This window comes from Brugia malayi (assembly GCF_000002995.4).
Source record: "Brugia malayi strain FR3 genome assembly, contig: Bm_v4_Chr3_scaffold_001, whole genome shotgun sequence".
Taxonomy (NCBI): Eukaryota; Metazoa; Nematoda; class Chromadorea; order Rhabditida; family Onchocercidae; genus Brugia; species Brugia malayi.
The window spans coordinates 1528410-1544164 of record NW_025062477.1 but is presented as its reverse complement, the minus strand read 5'-3'; the positions used below and the strand labels follow the sequence as shown (position 1 = coordinate 1544164).

General features: G+C 28.8%; 1 protein-coding gene across 2 annotated transcripts in view; it reads left to right on the top strand.

The window, feature by feature from the left end:
* Positions 1-317: 317 nt before the first annotated feature.
* Positions 318-15755, top strand: part of Bm11366 (nuclear anchorage defective protein ANC-1, putative) — a gene marked incomplete at both ends in the record, with an annotated part of 51542 nt that continues 36104 nt past the window's right edge. The window contains 18 exons of one of the 2 annotated variants that reach the window (XM_043079679.1): positions 318-351; positions 2757-2818; positions 4866-4961; positions 5337-5513; positions 5638-5825; positions 6107-6248; positions 6450-6695; positions 7156-7265; positions 8694-8883; positions 9050-9328; positions 9437-9509; positions 9889-10028; positions 10141-10326; positions 10612-10839; positions 11071-11277; positions 11494-11646; positions 12095-12142; positions 13481-13993. In XM_043079679.1, coding sequence (XP_042935613.1) covers positions 318-351; positions 2757-2818; positions 4866-4961; positions 5337-5513; positions 5638-5825; positions 6107-6248; positions 6450-6695; positions 7156-7265; positions 8694-8883; positions 9050-9328; positions 9437-9509; positions 9889-10028; positions 10141-10326; positions 10612-10839; positions 11071-11277; positions 11494-11646; positions 12095-12142; positions 13481-13993 — 3072 coding nt within the window. Of the gene's footprint in view, positions 352-1662; positions 1703-2756; positions 2819-4865; positions 4962-5336; positions 5514-5637; positions 5826-6106; positions 6249-6449; positions 6696-7155; positions 7266-8693; positions 8884-9049; positions 9329-9436; positions 9510-9888; positions 10029-10140; positions 10327-10611; positions 10840-11070; positions 11278-11493; positions 11647-12094; positions 12143-13480; positions 13994-15755 lie in introns of those variants that run through there. The other variant, XM_043079680.1, reaches the window with a different exon arrangement.

Below are 15755 nucleotides of genomic sequence, written 5' to 3'. Positions count from 1 at the left end.
ATAAGCTATTTCAAATTATGCATATATATTATTTACACTGTTCATGATTTTCATAAAATTTTTTATCAAAAAATATTATTTAAAAATGAACTAATGAAAGAAATTGCTATTTCCATTTATAAAATTAGATTGATATATTTGGATGAGTGAAATGATTTATTAATAACAATTCCTATTATACAGTGAATATTTTTAATATTCATTATACTGTATTCGCGTTTACGTCATTACGTTTTATTGCAATTTTAATAAAAATTAATGATTGAAAAAAAAAAAAAAAAAGAGAAAAACTTAACATATATTTTAGCAATTCACGAATGGATTCACCAGGACGACTCTCATCTAGCAGAGGTTTGAATTTATTTGAAATTTCTTAATTTTTCAAAAAAAAAAAAAGGAATTGTTTCTTCCGCAAAAGAATCCGGAAGTACAAAAATAGCATGAGAAATAGATGCGCACTTTTTTTTTCATCTTATAATCTTTAATAACAAAAAAAAGAAAAAAAAAAAAATTGTCCTGCATTTCAGTGTAATACTTTTATTAAATATATTCAAAAATTAAACCAACCAATTTATGGTAACTAGTTTGATTTAAGTCAACCAATTTATTGTAACGAGTTTGATGATTACCCGTATCACAGTCAACAGTTAGTTAAATATCATCCTATTTACCCGAACAGTACTGTATGAAATGATGAGTTGTTCAATGTATAGCAGAAACATTACAACATGCTGCATACGAAACATCATCATTTGATAGAATTGCGAGATACAAATGAAAAATTGAAAATTCCAATGTATTGAAACAATCATATGCTCAAACATTATAGTTACTAAATTTAATAAGATGAGGTTATTGATGGCTTTCGAAGTTGGAAGATATCTCGGTGACAGACAAATATGTCACATCGTCGTTTCAGTGTGTTGTTCTTAAGATTATTGTTGATCACCGATGAGTAAGCAGCATTGCACGGTTGTTGCCACCTAGTCGCTTTCATCGTTGTTGTCACCCAAACCAATTAAACTCTAATAATGCTAGTTAGTGTATTTGTAAGGACTTCAATCATCAATATTTGTTGTTTCTATCTGTCTGTATATGTCTCTGGGTGTGGTGGGTAGGTATATATATATATATATGTGTGTATGTATTATTACATAAAATAAATTTCTTTCCTATCTTGCTTCACATCATGTGATGATCAGAAATCTCCACCCTCAATGTTGTTTACTCTATTTTTCATCATCACTAATAAAATAACTGGGACTGAAGCCAGTAAAACCACCTGTGCATTTCTTGTGTTTTTTGTTTGTTTTTTGTTTTTTTTTACTTAATGTCTCAAATTTTAGTAATGAGTGCATGGACTTTATGTTTGATACTATGAATAGATCTTTATTAATTTAGTGCATATTAAAAAAAATTTTATGGGGCTATTTTAACTTTCTTGATAACTCATAAGTAAACCTACGCAATATCTTGCATAGGTATCCATTAGTTACTCTAATCTAATTAATTAGAAATAAGAAGGATGTTATTCTATTGCTGTAGCATTATATCCTTAGATGTATTCAGTAATACTTTTATTGTTGTTTTACTTACGCTGAAAATAAATACGACGTTAATTTTACTGTTCTTAGTTATATCATTTGCAGAACTTTTATGTACATGTCCGCACCATGCTGTACATGCTTTCCATTTTTCCGACGTAAGCATTTCTTTTAATATTTTGTTAATTATCATAATGTTTAGTAACAATCATCTCTCTTGATTTTAACAAAAAGAATATTTTTAAAACGTTAAACAAATCATAAAAAAACATCCTACAATAATAAGAATTTCCAGATAGTTAAATTTGGAAAGAATCATTTGTGAGTAATTGCTTGTCAGTATAAGTAATCGTTATGAAAGGAAGGGAAACTTAAAATGGTTACCTAATTTAATACATTCATATTGCTGTTCTGAACTTCGAAAGATTGAAACGATTCGTTCGCTCTTTTTTTTTTTCCGTACGTTGATTCCAAAAAGTGGCTGACATTATTTAAATTAAAACATAAACTTATCAATCCAATAGCAATTCTCTCTGTCGTATGATCATTGTCTGTGTTTCATGTGATCAGCAAAAAAGAAAAAAAAAAAAAAAAAAAGAATAAAATTGAATATTAATAAAGCATCAACGAAATAGTCTTCTCCTTCCAGTGTTTTCTTGTCATCCTATACTGTCATCACTCCCTAACTTCACTATCATTTTGGAATTATTCTTTTATCGGTTAAAAAAACTATAAAAGCTTTTCTTTCTTGGTGACAGCTGTGCAGTCATCAGAATTTGCCACTAACCTACTTCATCATTTTCATGGCATACGATTAAGTTTAAAGCAATAGACTCAAACTGCTATTACTATTCAGTACTATTTTATATAGCTATAATCTCGCTGAGAGAAAATATATTCCAAAAAGATAATGATATTAAATAATGTATTTTTTCCAAGAAAACCAACAATATTCCTTTTGGAAAATTCAACAAATATTAATCAACCTAGTTCAAGATTACAAATCAATGAATAAATTCAAAATCTGAAATTATATTTGTGTGGAGCTGTTTATTTATTTATTATTTGGAATAATATTTGTGCAGATCTGATTATTTATTTATTAACTGCATAATTTATTCAATTTAATACACTAATTTTTTTTTGTTTCCTACAAGAATTATTACTTATCATTAATGATAAATATACATCATAGACTGCATGCAGTTTCAGATGAACACGATGAGATGCAAAAGAAGACATTTACAAAATGGGTCAATTATCATCTTGAAACTGTTAGTTTTCTCACCGTTTTTATTGCTATAACATTTTGCATTTTTTTTTTTTTTTTTTTTTTTTGAATTTATCGTTTTTATCTTGCAGTAATTTTGCTGTCAAAAGTGTGTAATGTAGTGAGTAATAGATAGTTAGAAACAGTTTGAAAAAGGTATCATTGGGTAAAATCAACTAGCCAAAAAAAAAAAAAAAAGAAAATTTTTTTTCATTAAATAGGGATCAACTGTCACTAAAGAATTCTAATAAAAATTCTATTTTATTGGTGCTAATTTTGACCATTCAAGTTAACTTTTACCAGTCATGTTGTTCATTCCAGAAGAAAAAAAGAAAGAAAGCTAAGAAATGAATGAGAAATGATTTACAGATATTTAGGTGCAAATTAAAAAATGTTAATCCTAGTAAATCATCAATTAAAATTTGTTGTGAAAAGAAAAATTTACACTCACTTTCTGGTAGAGAAGCGATTAGCTATTATTCATTAAGTCTGCAAGATAAACTGAATCTTTTTTTTTAGACTCATTTTGATTGAGGTACGAAATAAAACATTATTATATGTTTTGCATTAATTTCGTAATTTAAAAATTAAATTGATATTGAGTAAGAATAAGCGATCTTTGTGTAAATTACTATGAAATTTGATTTATCATTGGGTATATTTTTGTCGCTCCGAAATCATTCATCTATTTGCATTTTTCTCTTCATCCTTGCGCCCGTACGATTATACTTTTAATATATTTCATTAATATTTCATTAGACAACTTCACTCGTAAATGAACATTTCATCAATTATAAATTCATCATTCTTCTGCAGCTGTTGTGATCCGAATTTGAATGTTCGCTAATTTGTGTCAAAATACAGAATGGTACAAAAATTCACACTAAAACTTCTCAAATGATTTTGTTTTTATTTCAGTATAACTCTGAGAATATTCTAAAAAAGCAAAAACACATAAACAAATTTTAGGGTGGAGTAGAAAAATGAAGAGAAGAAAAGTTTTGTATAAGTTTTTATAAATTTCAAGAGCAGTACATTGGATTTTATAAGCTTTAGTACCATCCCATTGCTATTCTGTTGATATTACCTCCATTTCATTTATGCTTTCAAGAATCCTTTCATTTTTCCTATAAATCAGTTACAGTTTATTTTCGATGCTTTCTTCCCAGAAGTTTGACAAAAAAGTGAATAATTCTTTGCGCAAATAATTTTCATTGAAGTTTCTTTTGAAAAAATAAGCAGTGAATATGGAGGAGAAACTATTTGATTTTTCGTAAACAAATCATACAGTTATCATGAGTGGGACCATAAGGTAATAAATAATGTCACAAGCAAATAGTAAATAGTTACATTTTCCATTTTTGAATATTTTTACAAATTATTCTATGATGATATATCAGAATAGTGGTGATTTTCTTATCACTTATGCAGTTTTCTTAATTTGAAGATCTGTTATTGTAATTTATTTAAACTTCAATCATAAATGGCTTTCAGCAAAGTCATATTGTCAAGTTTACTTACCTCTGATAATTCTCGCTTATGAAAGAATCCATTTAAAAGCATAGCAAGTGAATTTATTATTTAGAAATAATAACAAAATTTTCATCTAATTATTACTTCATTTCACAATTCAGTAATATTTACCATTTCATAATGGTCAAACTTAACAATGTAATGGGGAAACAAAAGCAAAAGTAAAATTATAAGAAGTTATAAAAAGTAAAATTACAAAAATATAAGTAAATATTCAACGCACTAACAAAAACACTTATTTGTGAATAAGTTCCATCATATAAAAGTACATAATATCAAATACTGAATCATTTTATTTATTCCTTTCCTTGGTGCTCAAACTGTTCTTGCTTGATAATATTGGCATATTTAATTCGTCCTTTTGCTAGTATCATTTAACAATATTCTGAATTGAAATCTTCAAATCCATTATTTTGAAGATATAAAGTTGTGTAGTAAAATATGATTCAAATGTGGTTAAAGTAACTTTTATTAATTTAGCAAATGTTGTTAATTAAGTAATAAAATAATTTTTTTAGCATAGTTCGTCAGAACTGGTGGAAGATCTATTTGAGGATCTCAGAGATGGTGTATTATTATGCCATCTTATCGAAGTTCTTACCGGTGAAGCACTGGTATGTTGTTATCTCATTGAGCATTTTGTAATACTATCAACAGATTCTTTCAAGATTTTCTGAAGTAGAATATTAGTTATGTTTTGCTGAAAAAAATATTTTGATTCTTTTTAATTAATGAATCTGATGAAAATAGAGTAGAAATGGAAAGTCATAGAATTCAAAAATTAATGACTTGGTCAAATTAATGGCCAGCCTTCTTTTTGTTCACTATTTAATAATAAATGTAAAATTGAAACGAAATAAGGTTGAAAATGAATTTGAAATTTCAAACAGAATTTTTCTCTTGAATTTTCAAAATGTGCTTGAATTTGCAAGATAATATATAATTTTTTTTTGCATTAATGAATTTCAATGAAATTTCAAAATTTCTAGCCAATTAATAAGGCAAAAGAATCAAAACGGGTACACCATATCAGCAATTTAACAACAGCACTAGCAGCTTTGCGACGTCGCGGTCTTGATTTGGTGAACAATAATCCAGCAGATATAGCCAATGGAAATCCTCGAATAATTTGTGGACTCATTTGGCAGATGATCCTTCATTTCCAGGTATAAAATTGCTTAATTTGATCAAATTTTCTTAAATAATATTTTCTTTGTTAAGTATTTTTTTAAATCAAATTTAAAAAAGTAGGGATTACATCTTTACTCTTCTTTGTACACACTCTTATAGATCGAGACTAACGTCCAGTTGTTGAAAGAATGGGGATTTGAGCTAGAATTGGCCAATAGCCCATCAACGTCTAGAATTGGCAACGGAAATAGTCCCTTTGGTAAATTACCACATCAGTTACGTATTGGACGTCTAAAAGCACCTGTTGATCGTGTAGTATTACGATGGGTAAATGCACAACTTGCAAGGTAGTTTGAATGTTGATTGATTTGCTCAATATTGTTCATACATTTTAAGGAAAATAAGTGTTAAACTGATTTAAAATGATTTGCAGTCTTCAAGACTAGAAATATTTTGAACAAAGAAATAAGAGACAAATGATTTTGCAAAAATTACTCGAGAATGAAATATTTGGGAAATGAAGATAATCAAATCAATTAAATGAATTCGAAATATGATACAGAAAAAAGGAAATAACTCTAAGAAGTTATATTGAAAATTAATGAAACACTATTTACTTATCTTTAAGACCTTATAATATCAATCTGACTGATATGGATAAAAGTTGGCGTGATGGAATTGCTTTCAATGCACTGATACATCGTATAAGACCTGAATTGGTGGACATGGACATTGTGTATCGAAGCAATCCAAAAACAAATCTTCAGCAGGTAGATAAAATCTACTCAATAAATTTGGGAAGTTTTAAGTTGAGAATGCACTTAAATTTTCTAAAAAAAAAAAAAATTAATTATTCCATTCCTAATTCTAAAGATTTACATTAAATTTTTATATCCTTACATGCTTTTGTTTATATATAGCCCATTTCCTGCTGTCTATATAGGTGGAATATGTAAATAATGAAATTTCAGGCGTTTCGACTAGCAAAGGAACATCTGCATATACGACCATTACTTGATGTGGAAGATATGTTATGTGACAAATCAGATAAACGATCTGTGATTACTTATGTATCACAGTTCATTCGTACCTTAAAGCATTTACGACCGATCGCTACATGTCAAATGATTGATGACCATTCGTTGATTTCCTGGATGGAAGATACTTTGAGCATCTTAAGATCATCTGTTGATGCACCACTTTATGATCAATATCAGGTAACTTATTTGCTTATATTCACTTTAATAAACCGTTACCATGAAATATAACCATTATTATTTGCCCAAACTATAAATTAACTTCTTTGAATAAAGGCACTTTTAGCATCTTGAGATCTTTTATTAATGTTATTGAAGTAAATATATGCTGTTTTAATTGATACTATAGTTAACAGTAACCCTGTTTATCTATATACCTCTTCAGGTCTTTGGCAGTTTTTTAATTTCAAATTCTTTTTTTTTATATGACTGTCATTTAATTTTCCACATTTTTCACTGTTTATTCTTAAAATATAACCGCACTACTTAGCATTTCGTATAAAGTAATATACCGAACTTGCTAGCAAAATCTAGTTAGATCTAACAATTATGACATTCTGGTTAAGCTATATTATCTATATACATGACCAAAATCAAGATTTGATGTGTTAACTTATCTTAAATTGCATATATACTGCAGACATATCTATCATTACGAAAACAGTATTTTGAGCATCGCAATGCATATTATTCACTTCGCGAATATGCTACTAAATTACCGGAAGGTGAATGGAATCAAATTGAAGCCAGGTAAGCTTACACCTATAGCTTGTTTAGAAATCAAGAAAATCTATTAAATATCATTTAGCACTTCAAAAAATTGATACATTTATCTTTTTAATGATTCATTCTCAGGTAAATCTAATCCAAGAGGTATGGTAATTGCCTGACATTGTCTAGAATTGCATCGAGGCTTCATTAAATTAACAGAAATATCTTGAAGTACGGGCGGTAGTGGTAGAAAAGACATTCATATATACTATGCATATTCTTCTGTACTGTACAGAGTATATCTTTCAGAAATTCTTATTTCTCTTTCCTTCCATTTTTATTGATAAAATTAGCATAGTAACGATTGATTTTGAAAATATAATGATGAATGGAAGGAAAAGTTAAGTAGAAATAATATCGTTTCTCCTTTCGATGTTTATTTTATCAGTATATCCTAGATTATGGTTGTTGATATTAGCTGAAATATTATGTTGATATTAGCTAGCTAAGCTGCTAAAAACTTATTTTCTGTACTTGAAACTTCAGTACATCAAAGGTAACGTTAAAAGAACAGAATTTGGTAAAAGGTTTAACAGTTTAATCTTCTGTAAAAATAGCATGTACTGTATATAGTAAATAACATAAACAATAAAGCGTAAACTAATAAACTTTAAAATGAACAAAGTTTAAACAGAAAAAAAATTTTGCTTTCTGAAACAATTATCAGGAAGAAAGTGTGCTTTAATGCTTTATTTTAATGAGAATTAGGAGTTGTAAATAAAGTGTTTTTTGAATAGGATTTTGTGTACATAACAGCAGTAAGTAGAGACATTCGAACTTGATTTTGCTGAATGTTTATACAATCAGTAGTTTAATGGCTTATTTAAATCAAACCGCATTTGTTCCTTTAAAGTTTCTATTTAAACATAGCAAAAATTCACTTTTCAAAAATTTCCCTTGAAAATAATCAGTTTTTTATTTCGTCAGAGAAATACATGCTTGAAACAGTCATTAAAATCAAACATAAACACACATATATATTTTCTCTTTTCTCTACTGCTTGAAGAAAAAAAAAGCAATAAAAATGATGTTGATGACAGGTTAAAATAAATTCACATTTCTAAAATATCTTGTGAATTACAATTTGTTTTTAGCAAAAAAGAAAAAAGCATAGATGAAGAAGAAACTAAACTGAAATTACGCATCTTTTGTTTTTAATAGTCGTAATTGATAAATGTAGAGAGATAAGACAACAATTACCTGACATATTTTTTGTGTTCTTCCAATTGAGAATGTTCTACTTAAATAAGATTATACTTTCATTCTATTCATCCAATATAGATAACAGGCTTTTTTATGAGTGCGATGTCCAGCTGAGAAATGCTTACTCTATGATCTGTTATGATTCCTGCTACTCTTAATCATAATTTGATTTTAATACAAAAATTTTCAAAATGTTATTTATAGTTGGAAAAGGATTGGAGATCTTTTGGAAGAATGGAGTCATAGCTTGGAATGTGAATTGCCAGAAAAATTATCTGAATTGGCACAATGGTTATGTACTGCAGAACAAATGATACAAAATCCGGTAGATATACGGGTGGACGATGTACAATTATCACTGTCTAATATCAATGAATCAATTAGTCATCATAAGGTTTATACGTTCAATATTGATAACTGCTTATTAAAATCTGAGGATGAACAGATGGATATTCATACCTAGGTTAAAAAAAAAGTCTTTAAATGATTTTTTGAAATATTTAAGCATATCGTTTCATTGTATGCTTTTAGTATTAGAAATCTTCTTTTTTTTTTTACAGATTCATTTCTCGGAATTCCCTTATCGATCGGAACGATTTCAAACTATTTACCTTAACCGAAAGGTAGACGAACGCGAAATTGCCGTGGAATTGCTAGAACCATTGAAGATTCGATTCAATACTCTAGCAGTTGCAGCTCCACGTCATTTGCAATACCTTCATCGAGTGCAAGCACATTATCAGCTTCTTTCTAATGCAGAAGCGTTGAATCAAAAGATGGAACGATGGAAATCCAGTGATTCAGCTGCTGCTATTCAAAAATCTTTGAAAGAATATAAGGTAATTTGAGTTTCTTTGAATCATAGCAGTTTTCTTTCTTCTTTTTTTCGAAAATTTTTACTTATTTTCATATGAAGCAGGCCTAATTTTATTGCTTTGAAATTTTAGATGGAAGCGGATGGCGCTCCAGCGAAAAAATTCAAACGACTTCTTGCGCATCTAAAACAAGTTTACAGTGAAGGTATGCATCAATTTTTTTCTTGTCGTGTTTTCTAAATGGATAACTTAAATGGAAAAAGTTCCAATCTTGTAAATAGTCAATGTTTCCGTTCTTAGACTCTCTTCTTTTGACGTTTCCTTTGCATTTAGTTAATTACTTTCATTTTCTGTGTTTCATAAGCATTTGTAATTATTTTCATCTTGAAATATATGTTTAGTACCAATTATTATAGCTACCTGATACAATTTTAAATTACAGAAGTATTGTAAGTAGAAATACATCTTCAGGAAAGCCTGGAATTAGTGAATGAAGCTTTTGAGCAAGAAATACTCCCTAAACTTGCAGGTTTTTGATTTATCACTTTTACTTAACGGTCAAAGCTATTTTTCTTCAATTTCAGCTTCCGTAGAAGAAACTGAATGCGTTATCAAGCAGTGCGAGGATGCATCATTAGAAACAGTGGAAAAATTCCAGCAATTGAAACCACATCTGGATGAACTTTCCAAATTTTGGCGTGAATTTGAAAATACTGCAGCTAAAGTATTACAACAGGAATTGTTTATTTTTTGGAAATTCAATTTAAAACTTTGCAGTAGAATTCAAAAAAGAATTTAATTTTCGGATTTGTATTTGATTTCAAAATTTTTTCCAGATTGAAGAGAGAATTACGCGTTCAGAGCGTGAGAAACGCAATCTGATTGACGAAGATGACAAGGAATTGTTGCAATATTGTGAGAGGATTCGCGATGATATCGCAAGATTTGGAAATGATCAAGTACAGCAAGTTGTTAACAATCGTCTTTCTGAACTGAGAAAGCGTATCAGTACCATAAAACGAGTATGTTTTCTAATATTTCGTGATTTTTGCAACATACTTCAAATTATTATATAGAACAAGGTTTGATTATTTTTGTCCTTTCGACACTGATAGTTCGTGAATTTAAGATTCAGTTTGAATCACAAAAATCTGATTTACTGGCTATGATAGGCAGGATAGGAATAAAAACTGAAATAAATTTGAACTCAGTAATTATGGTTTTTCATGATGTAATTTTGACTGATGTAGAAGTCCTCTCTGCTTCTTCATTCATACAAGTTTCAGTACTTTACTATAATGTTGCAGAAAATACCAACAAAAGTAACATCACATTTGCAAGGAAATGCAATATTGGAAAAAACAGTCCGAACTAAGGTTACAGTACCAACTGGTGAAAATATTGATGCTACAACATTAGATAAACAAAGCCCCGGAAACAGTCGACTTCAAAAATGGCTCGTTATGGCTCGTCAACAAATGTCTACTGTTGTCACCGATTTGAGTAGCTTAGAACAAGCAATTAGTCAAGTGACAGTTAGTACTTTTGGATATTGGTATAACGATCTTTGTATAAATGAAATTGTTGCATGAAATTGATGTAATTCAGTTTATTTTCAACTTAGAAACTTGTAAAGTTGTATTACGCCATATGCAAGCTCCATGACACACATGTCAACTTCATATTGCTTATAGCTGATATTAGAGATATGCAAATATTTACTTATTCTTTTTTGTTTTTCTCATTGCTTTCATCTTTTCATGTAGGATTGTCTTCGCGAAGTGCAAGGAGTGGAGAATGAACGGATGGCATTGTTAAAGACGCGTATTGCAAACAATGAACAAAATATAGGCGAATATCGCAAACTGCGTTCCGATTTGCAAGCTCTGTTGCAACATATGAAAAATGTTCAACCTCTGTTTTTATCATTTGAAAAAAATTATGATAATGTTCTAAATTGGCTGAATCACCAAGTAGGAATTTGTTTCTACTTAGATTATTTTATATTTCTTTGTCATATTCATGAGCGAAATCTTCTTTTTATCATCAAAATTGATTGAAAATTTGCTTGTATTTATTTAATATATTTTTAATTCTTATTGTAAATGATTGAGTAATTTGTGATTTTTCTTTTCCACTGTTTGATTTTTCAGCCAGTTTTTTTTTTCCATAACCTCATAATTTTATAGGGCAATGAAAAGGAAAATGAAGAAAGTGAGAAGTCTGATATGATTAATCATATGACATTCTTACTAGAAACTTTGTCACGAAATGAATATAAAGAATGGATTAATTGTGACTTCTTGCAACATCGTCTCGATGAATTAATACACAGAATAAAGGTTCAGTAATTTTGTCACATTTGTCGTACTGTAACGGATTATACTGAGAAATTTGAGGTAGATAATGCTAGTTCTAATTGGGTCAGGAAATTAAGTTTACTAGTCAGAAATTTCCGGAAAAATTAATTGACTGCTTATATTGCTCAGTTTGAGTAATAGCTGGAAATTACATATGCATTTGTGTATTCCTATTTTTAATGCATTTATAAGATTTGATATCAATAATTATGAAGTTCATGGTTGGAGTAGATTTAAATTCATTGCTTTTATAACTGCGCAAAAAAGGACGGAAGGACGCACCTTTTGGCTTCGATAATATTTTATAGAATTAATTTTGTTGAAGACTAGATGATTAATAACTGAAGCAAAGAATCAAAAAAACAAAAAGTAGCAACAGGATACTTTCACTTCCCAGTTTTCTCTATTTTTTCGATTTCTACTTTTGTAGGAAAGAAAAGAGAAACTTGAGGAAACAACAGAATCATCCAGAATTGCGGTAAGTTTTCGTTACGAATTTTATTTTTTCAATTTCGAAATTGCTTTGTTATTTTTTAAATTAATTCCATTTCGCCTGAATCTAATTTAAAAAAAACTACCATAATTTTAAAAAAAATTATGGTAGAATGAATTAATAGTAGTTTTATGCAAGATTTGTAGATACAAGTTCCAAAAATGTATGTTTACATAGAATATTTTCTATAAAATCTTGTTCTAACTATTTGTTTCTGTATATGAGAGTTTTTGGAAATTTTTTTAAGGCAAACTGAATTTGACTGCTATTTTAAGTGATAGTTATGGATGTTTAAGGAGTGAGTGAAACTTTTCAATTTCTGTAAAAATGTGCATTAAAAGATTTTCAAAAAAAAAAATGAAATTTCGTTAAGAAAATTTTTTAAAAATGTCAGCAATAATTTTCAAGATGAAATTCACTTTTACATATTGCTTCTTTGAGTAAATAATATAGAACATAGGAATATACATCGAAACAGTCATTTCTCAGTGTAATTTATTAGTTACAATGATATATGAATAATCCTTTTGGATCTTCGTTTTCTCACCATTGCTGTCCCTCTATTCTTCAACATAGTCGATTTCAATTTTCTTCATTGGACGGAAAAGTATGAACAACAACCAGACTTTCATCCATTTTCTTTCCACTTGTCTTTTTTACTTTTACTTATCCAGAGCTATTTCAGGAACTTATGTTTTATAGCTTACCGGAAAATAAAATAAGAAGGAAAAAGGCAGACAAGAAAAAGAAAAGATAGAAAAAATTTTGTAATTTCTATGAGATATAAGTTATTTTTAATAATGGGAAACATTCAAGAAGAATCTTGTATATTACAAAGTGATATTAGAGCAGATCCATTTCCAAAGAGATATTTCCTTTGTAATGACAGTTTTATCCTTACTCATAAGACTTAGCTTGATCATTTGAAAGTGAAATCTTTTTTTTTTTTTTGCAATTAATTTTATATTTAATTTACACATCTGCTTTTTTTGCATATACGTAAAATGTTCCAAAAACTTAAAGAGTTTATTTTATGAATTGTTTTGAGAACGTTTTGTTTGAAGTTTCTTGTAATTTATAGTTCGTCCAGTTAAATTAACTGCTTTTTTTACAGTCAGCTGTTGAGGTCGTTTTTAGACAATTAAATGCATACCATTGTCAATTCTCTTTCATCCGAAGTTTTATCTCTTCTATAATGCAGCATACATTATACTTTTTTTTCCTAAAATAAGATGACGTTGTAAAATTTTTGATTTAAAGAAAATTAAGAATCCTCTTAATTTTCGGTTTGAAAAAAAAAAAAAAAAAAAATTCAATTTTCAGGCCAAAATAGCAGCGGCATTAGCTAGAAAGAAGAAACTTTTGGAACAATCTATAGAAAGTTGGACAGATATTACAATTTTGGTCGACCATATCACTGAAATTGATACTCATTTGGAAAGTATTTTCTCTGCAGGCAGTAATACTTCTATACCTGTATCCAATGAATTCAGTATTGAGAAGGAAAGACTTCAGAAAGAATGGCATCAGAAAACAGAAGCTATTGGTCAATTACAAATGATTCATGATGCAATTGGGGTGCTTCGAAATAAGCTAACCGGAAATCCACAATTATCGGAATTGATATTTTTGAATGCGGAAATAAATAGTCTAAGTCAGCAGTGCATTAATGTAGTTGATATCAGCGTCATAAACCTTCGAAATCGTTATCTGAAGGAAATTGAGGAGGAACTTCGTACAGCCATCACAGAATCATTCTCAAGGGCGGAGCAGCGAGTCATCGAGTTGTCGGTGGTTGGCGAGACGGATGTACAGCTTGCTGTTGACATTCTTCAGGTCTGTTATGTTTTTCTAATTTGTGTGATGTGTATGTGTGTGTCTGTGTATGTGTGCTGTTGATCTACTTTCATAACGTTTTTTTTTTTAAACAAAATATCACCAAGTAACTGCTTTTTAACCTGTGGAGAACAAACGAATTGCCGATATCACATTATTGAGGCTAGATAGTAATCCATGCAGTGAGACTCACTCTTGAAGCTTTAAGAAAACCGAAATGTTCTCCCCATGTGTTAGTCAGATGATGATGATTCGATCATTGTGTAAGTGTAAGTGGAGATTGAATAGATTTAAGTTATTGAAAAATTGAAGTGTGTTAATGAAAAAGAAATTAAATTATTAAATTTCATATAGCTCTCATTACTACTAACACATTTTCAATTGTATATTATAATAAAATTCTTTTTAAGAATTAACGGAATTATTTCATAAATTATTTCATCGTATTTACTGCTCGATTGTCATCATTATTGATCATTATTTCTTATTAATTTGTTATCCATATTTTCATCGTTTATATACGTAGTTTTTAGTAATAATTTCTTATTTTCAAAATCAAAAACAATTAAGGTACATTTTTATATATTTAGTTTGCTATAGAAAATGATTCATCATAAACTCTAGCAATGAAAATTTCGGACGACTGTTTCCAGTAGGAAATTGAATAAAGTATTTTTTAAAAATTACGATGAAAACTTCACATTGGTTATCGATAAAATACTAAGGGAAAAATGCAAATTATATCTTTATTTCTTCTTCCAAGAAATTTGATAGATATTAAGAGCAGAAAATGCTTGCTAAAGAAATAATTATTCTAAATTCTAAATTTATAAGTCTGGCATTACTTAGTTTTTGATTTGTTTTTTAATAATATAATTTTTATAGAAAGCTAAGATAATTTTGCTAGGTTACTATTCTAATCCAATGACTTAACGTTACATGAATGTATTGTGTATTCAGCCATCATCTGAATTCAACAACAAAAAAAAAAAAAAAAATGTTTCATAGCTTAGCATGTATGACATTTATTGAAATTTCCCAGTCCTTTAAAGCAGTATTAGCAATTCTGCAGCCTATTCATTCCTCCTGTTACTCTTCCATTGCATCCAATAATGGATTGTATTTTTAGTCTCTTCCATCTTTTTGTGCTTTTGCTTTTGCAGTTGAATGCACATTTTCGATTGCTTCCACAAAAGAATTTTTTTTTTTTTTTTTCAATTTGAACTGTAATTTTACTAGATTTTAAGGCGAGAGATATGTTTTATTCAAATTTGGAGATGCAACATATGCATTTCGAAGAATAATGATGCCTAAATTTTTTCAAATTCTGAGCCATTAAGGAATTTCAAATATGTCGGAGAAAGGTCCACATAATTACTGAAAAAATCCGGAACGAAAAACTTGCTGAGTCATTTATAAGGTGACACTATTTTAACTTCAGCTAATTCAACTTTGCTGTCTAAATATCTTCTGTCATAAATAAAGATCCAGTGCATTTTGTTTTTTGAACTTTTAACTTTAATTTGAATCACATCATTTGCAACGAACTTATAAGAGTGTTGATTTGAAAGTAGAGAAGTTCATAATTTAAACATCCTTTTATCTATCTTGAAAGCGAAGAATTGCTGTGTGTAGATGAAGTGAAGGAAGGGAATCAGTGTTTTCGAAATTCAAAATTCTGCAATAAGTTTGTTGTAAGAGAATTTATTGCTACAAATGTTAGAACTTTTGAATTGGAGTGTCATCGGCTATTTCCGAGGAT